Source organism: Agelaius tricolor, unplaced genomic scaffold, assembly GCF_023055355.1.
Source record: "Agelaius tricolor isolate 1412-34295 unplaced genomic scaffold, bAgeTri1.0.p SCAF_4, whole genome shotgun sequence".
NCBI lineage: Eukaryota > Metazoa > Chordata > Aves > Passeriformes > Icteridae > Agelaius > Agelaius tricolor.
The window spans coordinates 48,633,104-48,646,491 of record NW_027269264.1 but is presented as its reverse complement, the minus strand read 5'-3'; the positions used below and the strand labels follow the sequence as shown (position 1 = coordinate 48,646,491).

General features: G+C 57.0%; 1 protein-coding gene across 2 annotated transcripts in view; it reads left to right on the top strand.

Moving 5' to 3' along the window:
* The first annotated feature begins 54 nt into the window (after window positions 1–54).
* The window catches only part of LOC139589307 (non-lysosomal glucosylceramidase-like), a 28,213-nt gene continuing 14,879 nt past the window's right edge, over window positions 55–13,388 (top strand). For both annotated transcript variants that reach the window (XR_011678987.1, XM_071425624.1), the window contains exons 1-16: window positions 55–275; window positions 4,044–4,135; window positions 4,343–4,458; window positions 4,563–4,781; window positions 5,724–5,963; window positions 6,308–6,410; window positions 7,673–7,826; window positions 8,108–8,233; window positions 8,336–8,520; window positions 8,860–8,964; window positions 9,615–9,722; window positions 10,193–10,344; window positions 10,496–10,602; window positions 10,746–10,888; window positions 11,217–11,332; window positions 13,137–13,328. Coding sequence is in view for 1 of the 2 variants with exons in the window: in XM_071425624.1 (XP_071281725.1) it covers window positions 85–275; window positions 4,044–4,135; window positions 4,343–4,458; window positions 4,563–4,781; window positions 5,724–5,963; window positions 6,308–6,410; window positions 7,673–7,826; window positions 8,108–8,233; window positions 8,336–8,520; window positions 8,860–8,964; window positions 9,615–9,722; window positions 10,193–10,344; window positions 10,496–10,602; window positions 10,746–10,888; window positions 11,217–11,332; window positions 13,137–13,328 (2,349 nt within the window). In the remaining variant the exon portion in view is untranslated. The remainder of the gene's footprint in view (window positions 276–4,043; window positions 4,136–4,342; window positions 4,459–4,562; window positions 4,782–5,723; window positions 5,964–6,307; window positions 6,411–7,672; window positions 7,827–8,107; window positions 8,234–8,335; window positions 8,521–8,859; window positions 8,965–9,614; window positions 9,723–10,192; window positions 10,345–10,495; window positions 10,603–10,745; window positions 10,889–11,216; window positions 11,333–13,136; window positions 13,329–13,388) is intronic.

Sequence of the window (13,388 nt, the reverse complement as noted above, 5' to 3'; positions counted from 1 at the left end):
CTTCCGCCGTGCCCCGGGGGCGCGGGCGGGGCGGGGCGGGGCGGGGCGGTGAAGAAGAGGGCGCGCGCGGGGCGGGGGGCGGCGATGGCGGCGGCGGAGGAGACGGTGGAGTGGCCGCTGATGCGGCGCTACGAGGGGGCAGCGCAGGGCCGCGGCGTGGCGGCGGACGGCTGGCGCGTCTGCCTCGCACACAGCTTCGAGGAGCTGCGGCAGCCCTACGGCGCCGGGGACGTGCCGCTCCGCGATGTCCTGCGGCACGTCGGCCTCGCCTTGCGGTACGGCGCGGGATGGAGGGGGCCGGGAAGGCACCGGGACGAGGGAGGGCGTCCCGCGGGGGACGCGGCGTTACGCTGGAGCCGCTCGGTGCCGCGGGGGCCTCGCCCCGGGGAGGCACCGGAGATGTCCCGGTGTACGGAGAGGCAGAGTCCGGCGGATCACGGAAGGCCCCGGGCTGGCGGGAGCCGCCCTCCTCCTGCCCGGAGGCGCCGGCAGTCTCCAGCCTTCCTGGCGCCGGCACCGGGAGCAATTGGTGCTGAAGGGGCAGCACCCGGCGCTTGGGCTCCTCAGCACGGGGGAGCTGGGAGGATTGGGGGCATCGCTTGGGGATGGGGACCCCCTGGGGCTCATCGCTGCCGCATCCTCCCCGGCACAGTCCCCAGTGCTGGCAGCTGGAGGTTAAACCGGGGCCAGCTGGGAGGGGTTTGGAACGCTGTGTGCCGTGGCAGGTTCGGGAGCGGGGCACCTCTCTGGGCTTTGCGTCGGGGTGAGCTGGAGGTAACGACGGGGACCACGCCTGTAAAGCCAGAGTGTCGTTTTAGCCTTTAACGCCGGAGTCTGGGTGCTGGCAGTGTTTGTGCCCCCGCCAGGCTGAACGCGGAGACCTGCCACGGCATCGCTTATTTCCTTGTGCTGGATTTATGACTCCTGCCTCCATTTTCTGCTGGTGTCCTTGGAGGCTGCCACTTGCCAAGCTGGTTCCTGCAAAGCTGGATGAAAGGGCAGATTCTGGATCGCTTTGGGGTGCATGGCATGCTGGTCTGACCTGAGACGCCCCGGTGCAAGCCTGGGCACTCGGGAAGGGAGAGCATGGGTCATGCACCGGAGATAAATAAAGGCTGCTGGAAAAGCTGCTGCAGCAGGTTGGGATGAGCTGAGCATGTGGGAAAGCGTGAAGTTCTGGTGGGGTGAGCAGGGAGGAGAGGTGATCCTGGCCTTGTTCTCATTGAAGTCTGGAAGAGCCTTGTATCAGTTCTAGGAAAATGTCTTTGAAAGCAGGAAGCTTGAAGTCAAACTACTGCCTCTTCTCCTGTTCAAGTTCAGGAAGTAATTTGGTTTTTTTCTCAAAGTACATTTTCCATGGCAAGAGCTTCCTTGCGAGGAGATTCCAGCCTCAAGAGCAGAGGAGACAACATGCTAGGGTCATGAGAAATACCTGCGTGGTTTTGATTTAAACCCCAAGGCCAACATTGTTGGCTGAAAGGGCAGCCCATTCAGAGATGAGAGGATATATGGAAGGCTGCATGCTCCAGGCATCGGTGGGCATCTCAGCAGCTGCCAGGCTGGGGCAGCCAGCTCATGGAAACCTGGGTGCTGGTGCTGCAAGAGAAACCTGGAGTTCATTTCTGTGTCATGGTGCAGGGATCTGTGAAGCCCTGCAGATTGACCTGCCCTTTCCTGAGTGACCCCTGTGCCAGGGATGTTCTCAAAACTTGGCATGGCTTGGTGCATCAAGTGCAAAGTCACCTAGTGCAGGTGCTTGTAGCCACTGGGACCACCTTGGGGTCACTGCTTGTGCTCGGGAGGTCCAGAGGAGCTCAGCAGAGGAGCCACAACATCCTGGATTGACATTGTTGCATTGAATTAAACATGATGAAGGTGCCCTCTTCTGCAGCACCAGTGCTAGGTGCAGGTGATGTGGCTGGGGGTGTTGACAGCTCTGGTGCAGGATTTTTTTGTTAATCAGGGTAACTGTGGGGGACATGTGTGTCTGGAAAGAAAGGGCTGCGCAGAGTGCTCAGCTGGGGCTGGCAAGGCAGGAGAAGAGGTGCAGGTAGGTTTCTGCAGAGGTGGCTCATGTGTCCTGAGAGGGGTCATGCCATGAATCCAGATCAGCTGAGTAATGTTCAGCTAGGTTTTAACTCCACTGCCAATTTGAAGGAGAAGAAAATGCCCTCCAGCCCTGGCAGGGCTTTTGGTGCTACAGAATGCAAAGTCTTTCTCCTTGTTATTCTTCAGCCCTGGCAGAGCTGTTAATAGCCAGCAATTGGGCATTGACCACTGGGCTTCTCCTCCTGGCTTGCATGATTTTGGGAGAAGCTGGCAGGAGAAGAGTTTGCATATTGAGATGGTAAAATGACTTTGGCAGTGGCAATAAATCCCAAAGTCATTCTACTGTGTTCTCCTGTAAAAACTGCTTCCTGAAATCCATCTCCTGCCTCCTTTCCAAGAAGTCAGGATGCCCTGCTAGGCTGTGCTGCAGCCACTCTGCCTGGGCACCTTATTTCCTGTTGCCAGAAGCCTGCTGGGGAAGCAGCTGGGTTGGTTCCCTGACGCTGGGTTGAAAAAGAATAATAATCATTTCCTTGAGAGAGAGAGAGCACTGCCAAAACCTTGCCTTGGCGGGGTAAGGCTGGGACTGTCCTGTCTGGAGAAGAGCAGTTGCAGCAGATACAGCTGGAAGATAGTGGCAGGCCCTGGTTCAGGGCAGTCAAGCAGGACAGGCTGGTTCTCATCATGCCCTGAACCCCTGTAAGCAAAACATCCACAGACAGTCAAACACAAAGCTGGGTCTGTAGGAGTGGAAAGCAGGCTGCAGTTAGGTTCTGTGCGATTGCAGCACAGAAAGTCTCACCCTGAGAGGGATTTGGGGACCTTAGATGTTGGTGAATAAAGGTGAATGCCCAATGAGCAGCCAAAAAGTCAACTGTGGGTTGTTTCAGTATGGGAAGAGTAGTAGTAGAGGTGTCATGGGAGAGCCTCTCCCCCTTGCTCCTGGGTGTGCATGTCCCCAGGGAATTATTGCTTGTTGCCCATCACCTGTGCTCTGCATCCTGCGCAACCAGGGGCAGGACAGGCTGAGTGCTCCTGGCTGGGCTGGTTTTCTGCTCAGCAATATGGAATGGATGTCTGCAGATAGCTCAGGGACACTGCTCACTGTGGGGGCTCCTGTGTCCCCCCTGCCCACCTGGCACCCAGCTGCCAGCTGGGTCCTACCTGACTGCTTGCTGGACAAGGTTCAGCAGCTTCTGGTCCGGTAGCTGGTTTCCATGTGCTAATTGTGTCTGTATAGGAGGCTTAACTTGGGGCAGTTTATTAGCCAAAGCCAGTACTTTACAAGCATTGACTCGGAGCCCAGCCCTGCTCCTCTTGCCTGCAGTGGTGCTGGCACACCCAGCTGCAGGTGTGCCCCTGTTTGGGTGTCTTGATTCCCAGACCTCTGGGTGAGAAATTATCTGATGGGCAGTGCTGGTCTGTGCAGTTGGTGTGTGGATGGAGGCAAGTCCCCAGGATCCTGCCAGCTGCAGATAGCAACCATCACCACTTCCAGGGCAGGGCTGCCCTGTGCCCTCTGCCCCTGATGAAGTGGTAGTGTGTGGCAATGGGGAAGTGGAGGTGGAACAGCAAGGCTCGTGTCCCTGGGGCAGTGTGTATCTCCACTGGGCTTGCACCTCTACTTGCAGGCCTTCCTTAGCAGGACACTGTGTACCAGGCATGTGGGTGGTGGTGGCCCTTGTGTGCATTCCCACTTCTCCATGAACGTCTGGGAAAGCCTGTGCTAAATGAGCTGGGACTCCTGCTCTTGAGTTGCCCTTGCAGTAATTCCTGAGCTGCCTGAACTCTGCCTGCTTGTGCTTGCTGAGTGATGCATGCTCCAGATGGGTAATGGAGCCTTATCCCTCCTTGTGCCATGGGCATGGGGCACGGGTTCCTCTTGTACACCTCTAAAAGAGGGAAAGCTCAACCTGTGCTCATCCTGCCTGGTGACAATGAAAGGATGGTGTTGCCTGCTCCTCACTTCTTCAATACTTCTCTTTCCCTCACAGGTACTTCAGGTGGTGGGTCAAGAAGACCCGGATAGAGAAGAAAAAGGCCTTCATTGACCTCTTGTGTGCTGTTCCTCTGCAGCAGATCTATGGTCAGCCTCCATCCGCTCTGGGCACTGGGGTGGGCAGGGGTTCACACGGGGCTGTCAGGGTGCTAGATGGAACGAGTGAGTCAAGGAGCTTTCGTGATTTGGGCGATATTGAGTGACTCTGCCCTGCAGAGATGCAGGGGGAGAGTTCTTGAGCCAGGTGCCACCTGGGGGAGGAATGGGGTTGTTAACTCTTGGTGTCTTTGCCAGGGTGCCCGCTGGGCGGGATCGGGGGAGGCACCATCACCCGCGGCTGGCGGGGAGAGTTCTGCCGCTGGCAGCTGAACCCTGGCCTTTACCACTATGAAACGGTCATCGCCAACCAGGTAGGGTCTGTGAGGGGAGTGACAGTCACTGCAGCAGCCTGGGCAGTTGGGACATCTGCCACAGGGCTCCTCTCATGCCCTGAACATGCTCCTCTCCTCCACAGTTCACAGTGTGCCTGCGGTGCAAGGGGCAGACCATTTACCAGCAGGTCTTGTCCGTGGAGAGACCCAGCAGCCTGCAGGGCTGGAACTGGGGCTACTGCGGCCACTACGCCTTTTACCATGCCCTGTACCCCCGTGCCTGGCTGGTCTACGAGCTGCCGGGGCAGCAGGTGGTGCTCACCTGCCGGCAGGTCTCGCCCGTCATCCCCCATGACTATAAGGTAAGGCGGTGACGGCACCCCCGAGGGCAGAGCTGCTTGTTAGCGCCTTTCCCAGCATTGCCATGCTCCAGAGGGCAGAGCTGCTTCTTAGTGCCTTTTCCAGCGTTTCCCCGCTCCCGAGGGCAGAGATGCTTGTTAGCGCCTTTTCCAGCGTTTCCATGCACCCGAGGTGCTTCCTCGCTGCCGCTTTCCCAGCGTTTCCCCGCTCCCAAGGGCAGAGCTCCTCGCTTGCCGCTTTCCCAGCGTTTCCCCGCTCCCGAGGGCAGAGCTCCTTGCTCGCAGTTCCCAGCGTTTCCCCGCTCCCGAGGGCAGAGCTCCTTGCTCGCAGTTCCCAGCGTTTCCCCGCTCCCGAGGGCAGAGCTCCTTGCTCGCAGTTCCCAGCGTTTCCCCGCTCCCGAGGGCAGAGCTCCTCGCTCGCCGCTTTCCCAGCGTTTCCCCATGGCCGCTCTCAGCAGCGCTGCGGGCGGGGGCAGCCCCGCAGCCGTGCCGGAGCTCGGCACTGCAGCAAGGGATGGCTCAGCGCTGCCCATGCCGGCTGCCAGCCCCAGGCGAGGGTGGCAGCTGTGCCGGGACACGTCTGACCTTCCTCTTACCCCGGCATTGCAGCAGCCCGTGAGCCTGTATCAGCCTGCCCAGCAGGTGAGCGATGAGACACCCTTTAGGCTGAGCCCTAAAGGCCTCTTTCTGTCCCTCTGCTGCCCGGTGTGCTGCTTGCCAGCCCAGGGCTGCTCCTCTTTGGAATTTTGTCTTGCCTGCCTCCCAAATTCCTCTGCTCCTGCTGCTGCTCCTCAGCTTGGCAAGAGACTCCAAGTCCAAGTTATCATTGCCGGTGCTCTTGCTGCCGCTGCATCCTGCGCGGTGTCCCGTGCAGGGGGGAAAGGATGCTGGGGCAGCTGCCTGTGGAGCAGCAGCCCTGGAGGCAGCATTGTGCATCTCCGCCAGGACTCCAGCTTGCCAGTGGGAGTGTTCATCTGGGAGGTGGAGAACGGGAGGGATGAGGACGTGGAGGTGTCCATCATGTTCAGCCTGCAGAATGGCCCGGGAGCGGCGGAGGCCCGGAGCGGCGGGCACTGGAACGAGCCCTTCACCTTCCACAAGGATGGCCAGCGGGTTGCTGGGGTCCTGCTGCACCACTGCCCGCCCATGAACCCCTTCACCCTGGCCATCTCTGCCCGGGAGAAGGTAAAGGGCTGGCCCTGCTGCTGGGGCTCCTGCTGGGGAGGTTGTGCAGCCCTGCTGCATGCGGGACAGCTGCCTGCAGGCAGCTGGCAAAGGATGGCGGTGCAAGGCCTTGGGGTTAGCAGCGTTCCTCAGCACTTGCCTGACACCAGGAGAGGGGACACGGCTTCCCTGAGGGCACCCTCTTTGGGGATGGTGTCAGGAGAGCGGCTGAGGCAACGAGTTAAGAGTTGCTGGGCAGCCCATGAGAAGCGAGTGTCACGTCCTGCTGGTGGTACTGGGGAGGGGAGAGCATGAATCTTCTCCTCCAAAGGAGCAGCCCCTGATGATGCTCTTCCCTTGTTCAGGCTGGCACGGGAGTCACCCATGTGACGGCATTCAATCCCACGGGATTGGGTAGAGAGGTGTGGCAGGACCTCCTGCAGGATGGCAGGCTGGATTCACCCCCTGGTGAGTGCCTCCATCCTCCGTGGGACGGGTGCAGGGGAGCAGGGCAAGTGGGTGGCCGTGCTGCTTCTGGGCACCCAAGCAGGGCAGAGCTCTTTCCTCCAGCCTCCTTGGCTGTTCAAAATCTCCCCAGGATGCTGTGGCTTGTTCCCCAAGTTAGGCTGTATCCAGACTTCCTATTGCTTGTCCTTGCTGTGGTTCTCCAAACGCTGTTCATACCACTTTGGGGCTGTTCTTGGGTATTGGTTACATGCACCAGTATCCCATTATTCTGTGTGTGGTTGCACACTGAATTGAGATTTCTGCTAGGAAGCCAGCGTGCTGCCCAGCCCCCTTCCCATAGCTCCTGTTTCCAGATAAAATGAGCTGTGTCCTGTCGGAATTGTTACCACCAGCTTTAAGAGTGCTTGGGGTTTAGTACTGCCATCACTGTCTGTCCTCTTCCTACTGTAACAGTTCTCTGAACGTCTCTTCTGATCATTCTGCATCCATCCTCAGGTCTCTGCTCACTCCCTTGGGAGGAGCCTTGAAGCAGGGTGGCATCTCCAGCCTTTGGTACTCACCTCCTATTGCCATAAAAGGTGACCATTTCCCTAATGTCTGTCAGTTTTTAAACAAGGATGATGCTGACAAACTAGTGATGCTGGGTCTTTGCAAGATTTCTTGAGGCTTAAATTACATAAATGAAGTTTTTACTATATGAATTTTTCCAGAAAAATAAGCTTCCTGTCTAGATGCACTCAGAGCTCTCCAGGCTATTGGGATGTGGTTTTTCTTCATGCATGCCAGACATTATCATAGTCTGGATCTGTGCTTATGTTGCTCTAATGAGTTTACCTTGTACACATGTCAGAACCAGCATATAATTATCCAGCCACCTAAGGGCTTTTCTTAAATATCAGAGTGTCTCAAACGCCCTGCGGAAAGCTGGAAACGATGACTATCCCTAGAAAGTCACAGTGTCTCTGACTGCAGTGCAGATACAGAGTCATGGGATACTCTGTAGCTTCCATTCATGCCTGGTGGCTTTTCCTGCCTGATCTGTTCCTGTTCTTGGATGACTGAATCCTTTTAACCACTCCTCCCATGGAAGGTTTTTTTCCCCTGCGGTGACATCATCCCTTAAAACCCTGGGCTGTACCTTCCAGGTTGTACAGGAGCTTTGGTATGCCCACTCTCATCTCCCTCAAGGTGTGTGTGAACTTCAGTTACCCTCCCTTTGGTCTTCCTTGGTTGCTTAAGAATATCTTAATTTTTCCTGGCAGGCAAAAGCAGGCCGACAGAGAAAGAGGAGGTGACAGCAGCAGCAGTGTGTGCCAGCTGTAGGGTGCCTGCCCATGGGCACAAAATGCTGGAGTTTGCCCTGGCTTGGGACATGCCCTGTGTTCACTTTGGCTCCAAGGAGAAGCTGCACCTCAGGTAGGTGGATTCTCTCCACTGGTGTTTGGCTCATGCCCCCAGAGCCCTGTTTTCCCTCCTTCCTGACTTGTGTACTATGAGGGGACCTTTTGCCACCCACTCGTGATGGCTGTGGCCCCGCCACCGCAGGGAGAGGACCCTATGTCCAGCCCCTGCTCCCCAATGCCCCTGCAGTAGCAGCTGAGTTCTGCTGTTCTCTGCAGTCCAGTGTCCCTCTGTGGTGTCTGTGGGGGTTTCCCAGGTGGAGCCCCTGGGGTGCTGACCAAACCCTTCCTTGGCAGGCGGTACACACGGTTTTTTGGCAGCAATGGCGATGCTGCTCCTGCCCTGTCCCACTACGCCCTGACACACTACGAGGAGTGGGAGAGGAAGATCGAAGCGTGGCAGAATCCCATCCTGGAGAACAGGTAGGGCAGATGGGAGCACCTTCCCAGTGGCCTCCTGGGCTTGGCTGCCACAGGTTCATCACCACCTCAGCCTCCGAGGCTGAGCTTCCCTCTTTCCCGCAGCCAGCTGCCTTCCTGGTACAAGTCAGCCCTGTTCAATGAGCTCTACTTCCTGACGGATGGAGGGACCATCTGGATGGAGGTGCCCCCTGATTGCCGTGCCGAGGAGCTGCAGGGGCCGGCGGGGGCGGGGCTCTCCCACCTCCTCCCTGTCCTGCGGGAGTACGGAAGGTTTGCTTATTTGGAAGGTAACTCACAAGGATGGGAGGCAATCTCCAGCCTCAAGCCCTCCTCCCATAACTGTAGCCATGTGTTTTGAACTCGCCATGGGGGTGTTTTTCACACTCCAGTGGGTAGGGGGCAGTGCTATTCCCAGGAAAAGCCCTTGCAGCCCTGAAGGATAGGGCATGGAGTGTTCTGCACATGCCTGGTGCTCTGGGTAGAGAATGAAACCCTCTTGGAACGGGAGCCCCTGTCCGTGCTGGGAAAGATGCCCCTGTCCAGGGCCCTGTGGAGGGAGGAGCTTTGCCCCTTGTCCCCTGCCCATGGCAGTCTCCTTTGCCTCACCACCTGCCCTGTCCTGCCAGGCCAGGAGTACCGGATGTACAACACCTACGATGTCCATTTCTACGCCTCCTTCGCTCTCATCATGCTGTGGCCCAAGCTGCAGATCAGCCTGCAGTATGACATTGGTGAGTGTCCCCAGAGCCCTGCCTTGCTGCCTGCTCAGGGCTTCACCTGGGGAGGAGACAGAGCCTTGGGCACAGCTGCTGCTGCTGCTGCTGCAGAGATGTGTGCCTTGGAGCCAGCAGCCCCCTCCGGCCGCTCTGCTGTGCCCAGCGCTTGCAGCCCTGGAATGTTGCTGCCCCAGCAGCTCTGTGGCCAGCACTGGGGGCACCTTCTTGCCATGCTGGGGGTGCCCAGCTGGCTCTGCCTTCCCTGGGGGAGCCCCTGGTTTTCCCAGCTCTGTCCTTGCCCCTTGCAGAGGAGACATGGAGCTGTTCGCAGACTCCCAGTGCTCTGGCTGTGTTTGGTGGCTGCTTGGCGGTGGCCTGAGTAGGGGTGTGGAGCACAGCCCTTTGCTGGGCTCTGGTAGGGCTGAGCCCACTGGGTACCCTTCCCAGCCCTCCCTTAAGGGGGTCGTGACAGTTTCATATCCCCTGCTGAGTGGGGGATGGAGAGCAGCTTGTCCCCTCAGCCCTTTGCAGAGGGCTGTGATCTTGGAGCTCCAAAGGGCAGCCTGATGTGCTGGTGCTGGTGGCTGTGCCTGTGCTTATGCTTGGACCTTTCTGCAGCTGTTTCTGCTCTCATTCTTACTTGTCCTGCTTTGTGTCCTCTGCAGCTGTCACTGTGGTGAACGAGGATGTCCAGCCCCGGCAGTACCTGATGTGTGGTCAGACAGCCCAGGTGAAAATGAAGAATGTGGTGCCACACGACATTGGGGACCCAGGTGAGGGGTCTGTGGGGGAGCAGAGGGGATGCTAAGCTGTTGGAAATGGGTATGGTGCATGAAATACACTGTTTATTGTTGTCAAGCATTGGAACTGGCTGCCTGGGAAGTTGTGGTGCCACCATCTGTGGTGTATTTAAAAGCGTAGATGTGGCACTTAGGGATGTGGTTCAGTGGTGGACTTAGCAGTCCCGAGAGGTCTTTTCCAACTTAAATGATTGTGTGATTCTATATTTTCTGGGAATGGAAAGCTGGATGATATGGGGTGGTGATGAAGACTGTGCTGCATGAATCTTTTACAAGGGAGACAGAGGGAAGTAGCAGGAAGGCTGTTCTCACTAGAGATGGCACAGGGTACAACAAATATTTCAGTGCTGTTTGATCACAGCACCCTCGGGTCCTCGCTCCTGGGTAGGAGGAGGGATGTTTGTTGCTTGCTGCCCTGCTGCATCTGCTCTGTCCTGGTTTAGGTGACGAGCCATGGCAGCGTGTCAATGCCTACCTGATGCACGACACTGCTGACTGGAAGGACCTCAACCTCAAGTTTGTGCTGCAGGTGTACCGTGACTACTACCTGACCCATGACTCCCTGTACCTGCGGGACATGTGGCCAGTGTGCCAGGTACTGGGAGGTCAGGCTGTGGGCCGTCACCCTTCCCCACTTCCCACTTCAGGAGCCAAGCAGCTTCCTGAGAGGATGGATGCTCCCGAGCAGAGTGTGAGGAGCTTCCAGGATGTGAGGACTGCGTGACCATGTCCTGCCTCTCCCACAGGCTGTGATGGAGTCGGAGCTGAAGTTTGACACAGATAACGACGGGCTCATTGAAAACGGAGGCTTTGCTGACCAGACGTACGACGCCTGGGTGGTGCACGGAGCCAGGTGAGCAAGAGAGGCACATAGGGGTTGGAGAGGGGGTCTCTGGGGAGGGGACATAGCTCAGAGTTGGGCCCTTGTATCCCATTTGTCACTGAACCCTTGAGGTGTCCCACATTGCTGATGCTCCTCTCGTTTGGCTCCGGCAGTGCCTATTGTGGTGGACTGTGGCTGGCTGCAGTCTGCATGATGTGCAAGATGGCAGAGGTGCTTGGGGATACTGAGATCCAGCAGAAATACCTGGGCATCCTGAACAAGGGCAAGGAGGCGTTTGAGAGGATGCTCTGGAATGGTGGGTGCTCAGCAGTGGGGAACCACGCTCAGCTGGCCGTGTGTCCCTTGGGAGGGAGTGGCTCCTCCCTGGATCATGGAGCCTTGTGGGGAATGGGGGAAGGAAGGGGCAATACTGTCCCTGCAAGCTGGGGGGAAGTAAGGGAGATGCTGCCCCTCCAAATGGAGGGGAAGGAGCAGGTGTCTAGGAAGGGATAGGTGTGGGAAAGGGAGAAGAGTCTTGTGGAAAAAGCAGCTGTGCTCCTGCCACACAGGGAGGTGTGTAGGGACAGCTCACAGGAGCCAGTATCTTAATCTATTGTTTTTAAACTGTTTCCTGCCTTTTCTAGGAAAATACTACAACTATGATAGCAGTGGAAGTGACACATCCATCAGCATCATGTCAGACCAGTGTGCTGGGCAGTGGTTTCTTGGAGCTTGTGGTCTGGACCAAGGGGAGTTTGAGGTAAGAGAAGGGGCAGCCTGGTGTGGTTGTGGCGAGATGGGACCTGTGGCATGAGGGAAGCAGCAGCAGGGCTGGCACATGCTGGGGGTTACACTTTAGGGCTAATGTGGCAGGCACCTGCCTGCTCTCTCACTGCACACCATAGTGAAGGCTGTTGGATGGGTACAGTGGAATCCATCTTAGACCAGAACCCTCTCAGAGAGAGGCCATGCAAGCAGGGATGTGTAACTGCAGCTAGCTTTGGCCCCAGTGGGGTTTGCTGTGGGCAAGGTGCTATTTGTTTAAAAATGGTAGAAAAAAGTATATGAAACTTTCCACATTATTTGCTGCCCTGAAAAGTCCAAAATTAGTATCAGAGGGATCCATGGCTTATTCCAAGTCCTGAAGGCTTGGAATAAGTTGCTCTTCAGTTGCAAGAGAAGAATTGGCTGCAGCCTCCTCATGTCTGCTGGGATGCTCAGAGCAGCCACTGAGCCACAGCTCAGAGCTGCAACACCCTAAAGAGAGAGGGGCAGTGCAGAACCACTGGATTATTTATACCCCATGGCTGCTGTCACAGCAAAGCTTTCTGGTGGCCATGGGCAGCAGGCCAAGGCCTCAGCTGAGTGAAGGGAGGAGTGGCTTTGTCTTTGGGAGGGTGACAAACCACTTCACTGTGTGTTGGGAAATCAGAGGGGAGCTTCAGGTGACTTTAGCTGCTCATTCCCTCCTGTGTTTAACCCAGTGTGGGGCTGGGGCTGTGCCTGGGGCTCCAGGTAGGGTCTGGCCCAGCCCTCCTGCAGTAAATCCCTCCTGCAGCTCCTTTTGGGGAGGAAACAGTAGATGTGGTGCAGTCCAGAATGTGGCCTGCCTCTCCCCAGCCTCAGCGTGGTGCTGCTGAAGGTGGTGCTTGCCCCTGCTCTCTGGTGAGCTCTGAGCTGACTGCAGGTGGGACTGCTGAATTCCTCTGTTACTAGGACATTTCATTGAGTTTTTTCCATGTATTTTGTTCCATTGCCTGGCTGGCATCACTCCTGTCTGTGAGCTCATTGACGTGGCCTTGGTGTGTGGTCTTGTGTGCACAAGTCAGCAGTGAACAAGTCAGAAATGAGATGTAAGAACTGTCTGTGATCCAGTCTTGAAGAGAGTGTGCCCAAAAGCTTCTGCCAGAGAAGGGCACCCCAGCCCTTCACTGATTCCCACAGCATCCCCTGGGCTTATCTCCAGAGCCACAGTGGGGAAAAATGTCTGCAGGGATGCTTGGCTTGAGCATAGAGAGAAGGGATTTGCTGCTTTTGCTTTGGACTGCCCAGCCTTCCCTGGCAAGGTTGTGTCTGGTGTCATCCCAGCCTCTGCTTCCCCTGGCTCTGGTGTCACCAGACTGACAATAAGTGTCTGGCATGTCCCTGGGCTGTGCTGATGAGCCCCATGGCTCTTGTCTCTCTTGCAAGTGACAACCATAAAGTAGATGAGGATGGTGTGGTTGGCCAGGCCCCCAGAGCAAACCCACAAGCGATGGGGAAGGGGCTTGGCCAGTGATTGTGGGTGAGAAGCTGTTTGTGGAGATCAGCTAGTTAGATGAACTGTCAACATCCTCTTGAGCAACGTGGAATGTGGTTCAGCATGTCTCTAAAGTATTTTAGGGGCTTTTTAAACCTTTTGGGGAAAGAGATGGTTCACTTCCTCCTGTTATTTTTTGAGGTGGTCATTTGTGTCTGTTGACCCAGCGAGCTGTGTTGCCCTTTTCCTCATGGAAAATTCAATCCTGCTCCAGCCCCAGCCTGAGGGGTCCACGTGATCACCCAGCCCCCCTCTGTCCACCCAGGTTTTCCCCAAGAGCCACGTCCTCAGCGCACTCAAGACCATCTTCGAGAAGAACGTGCTGGGCTTTGCGGGCGGCACCATGGGCGCCGTGAATGGCATGAGGCCCGATGGCGTGCCCGACACCTCCAGCGTGCAGTCCAACGAGGTCTGGGTCGGCGTGGTCTACTCCCTGGCTGCCACCATGATCCAGGAGGTGAGCGGGGAGGATGCTGCTGCTGCTGTGCTCACCAGGGTGTGCTCTGTGGGCGTGCTG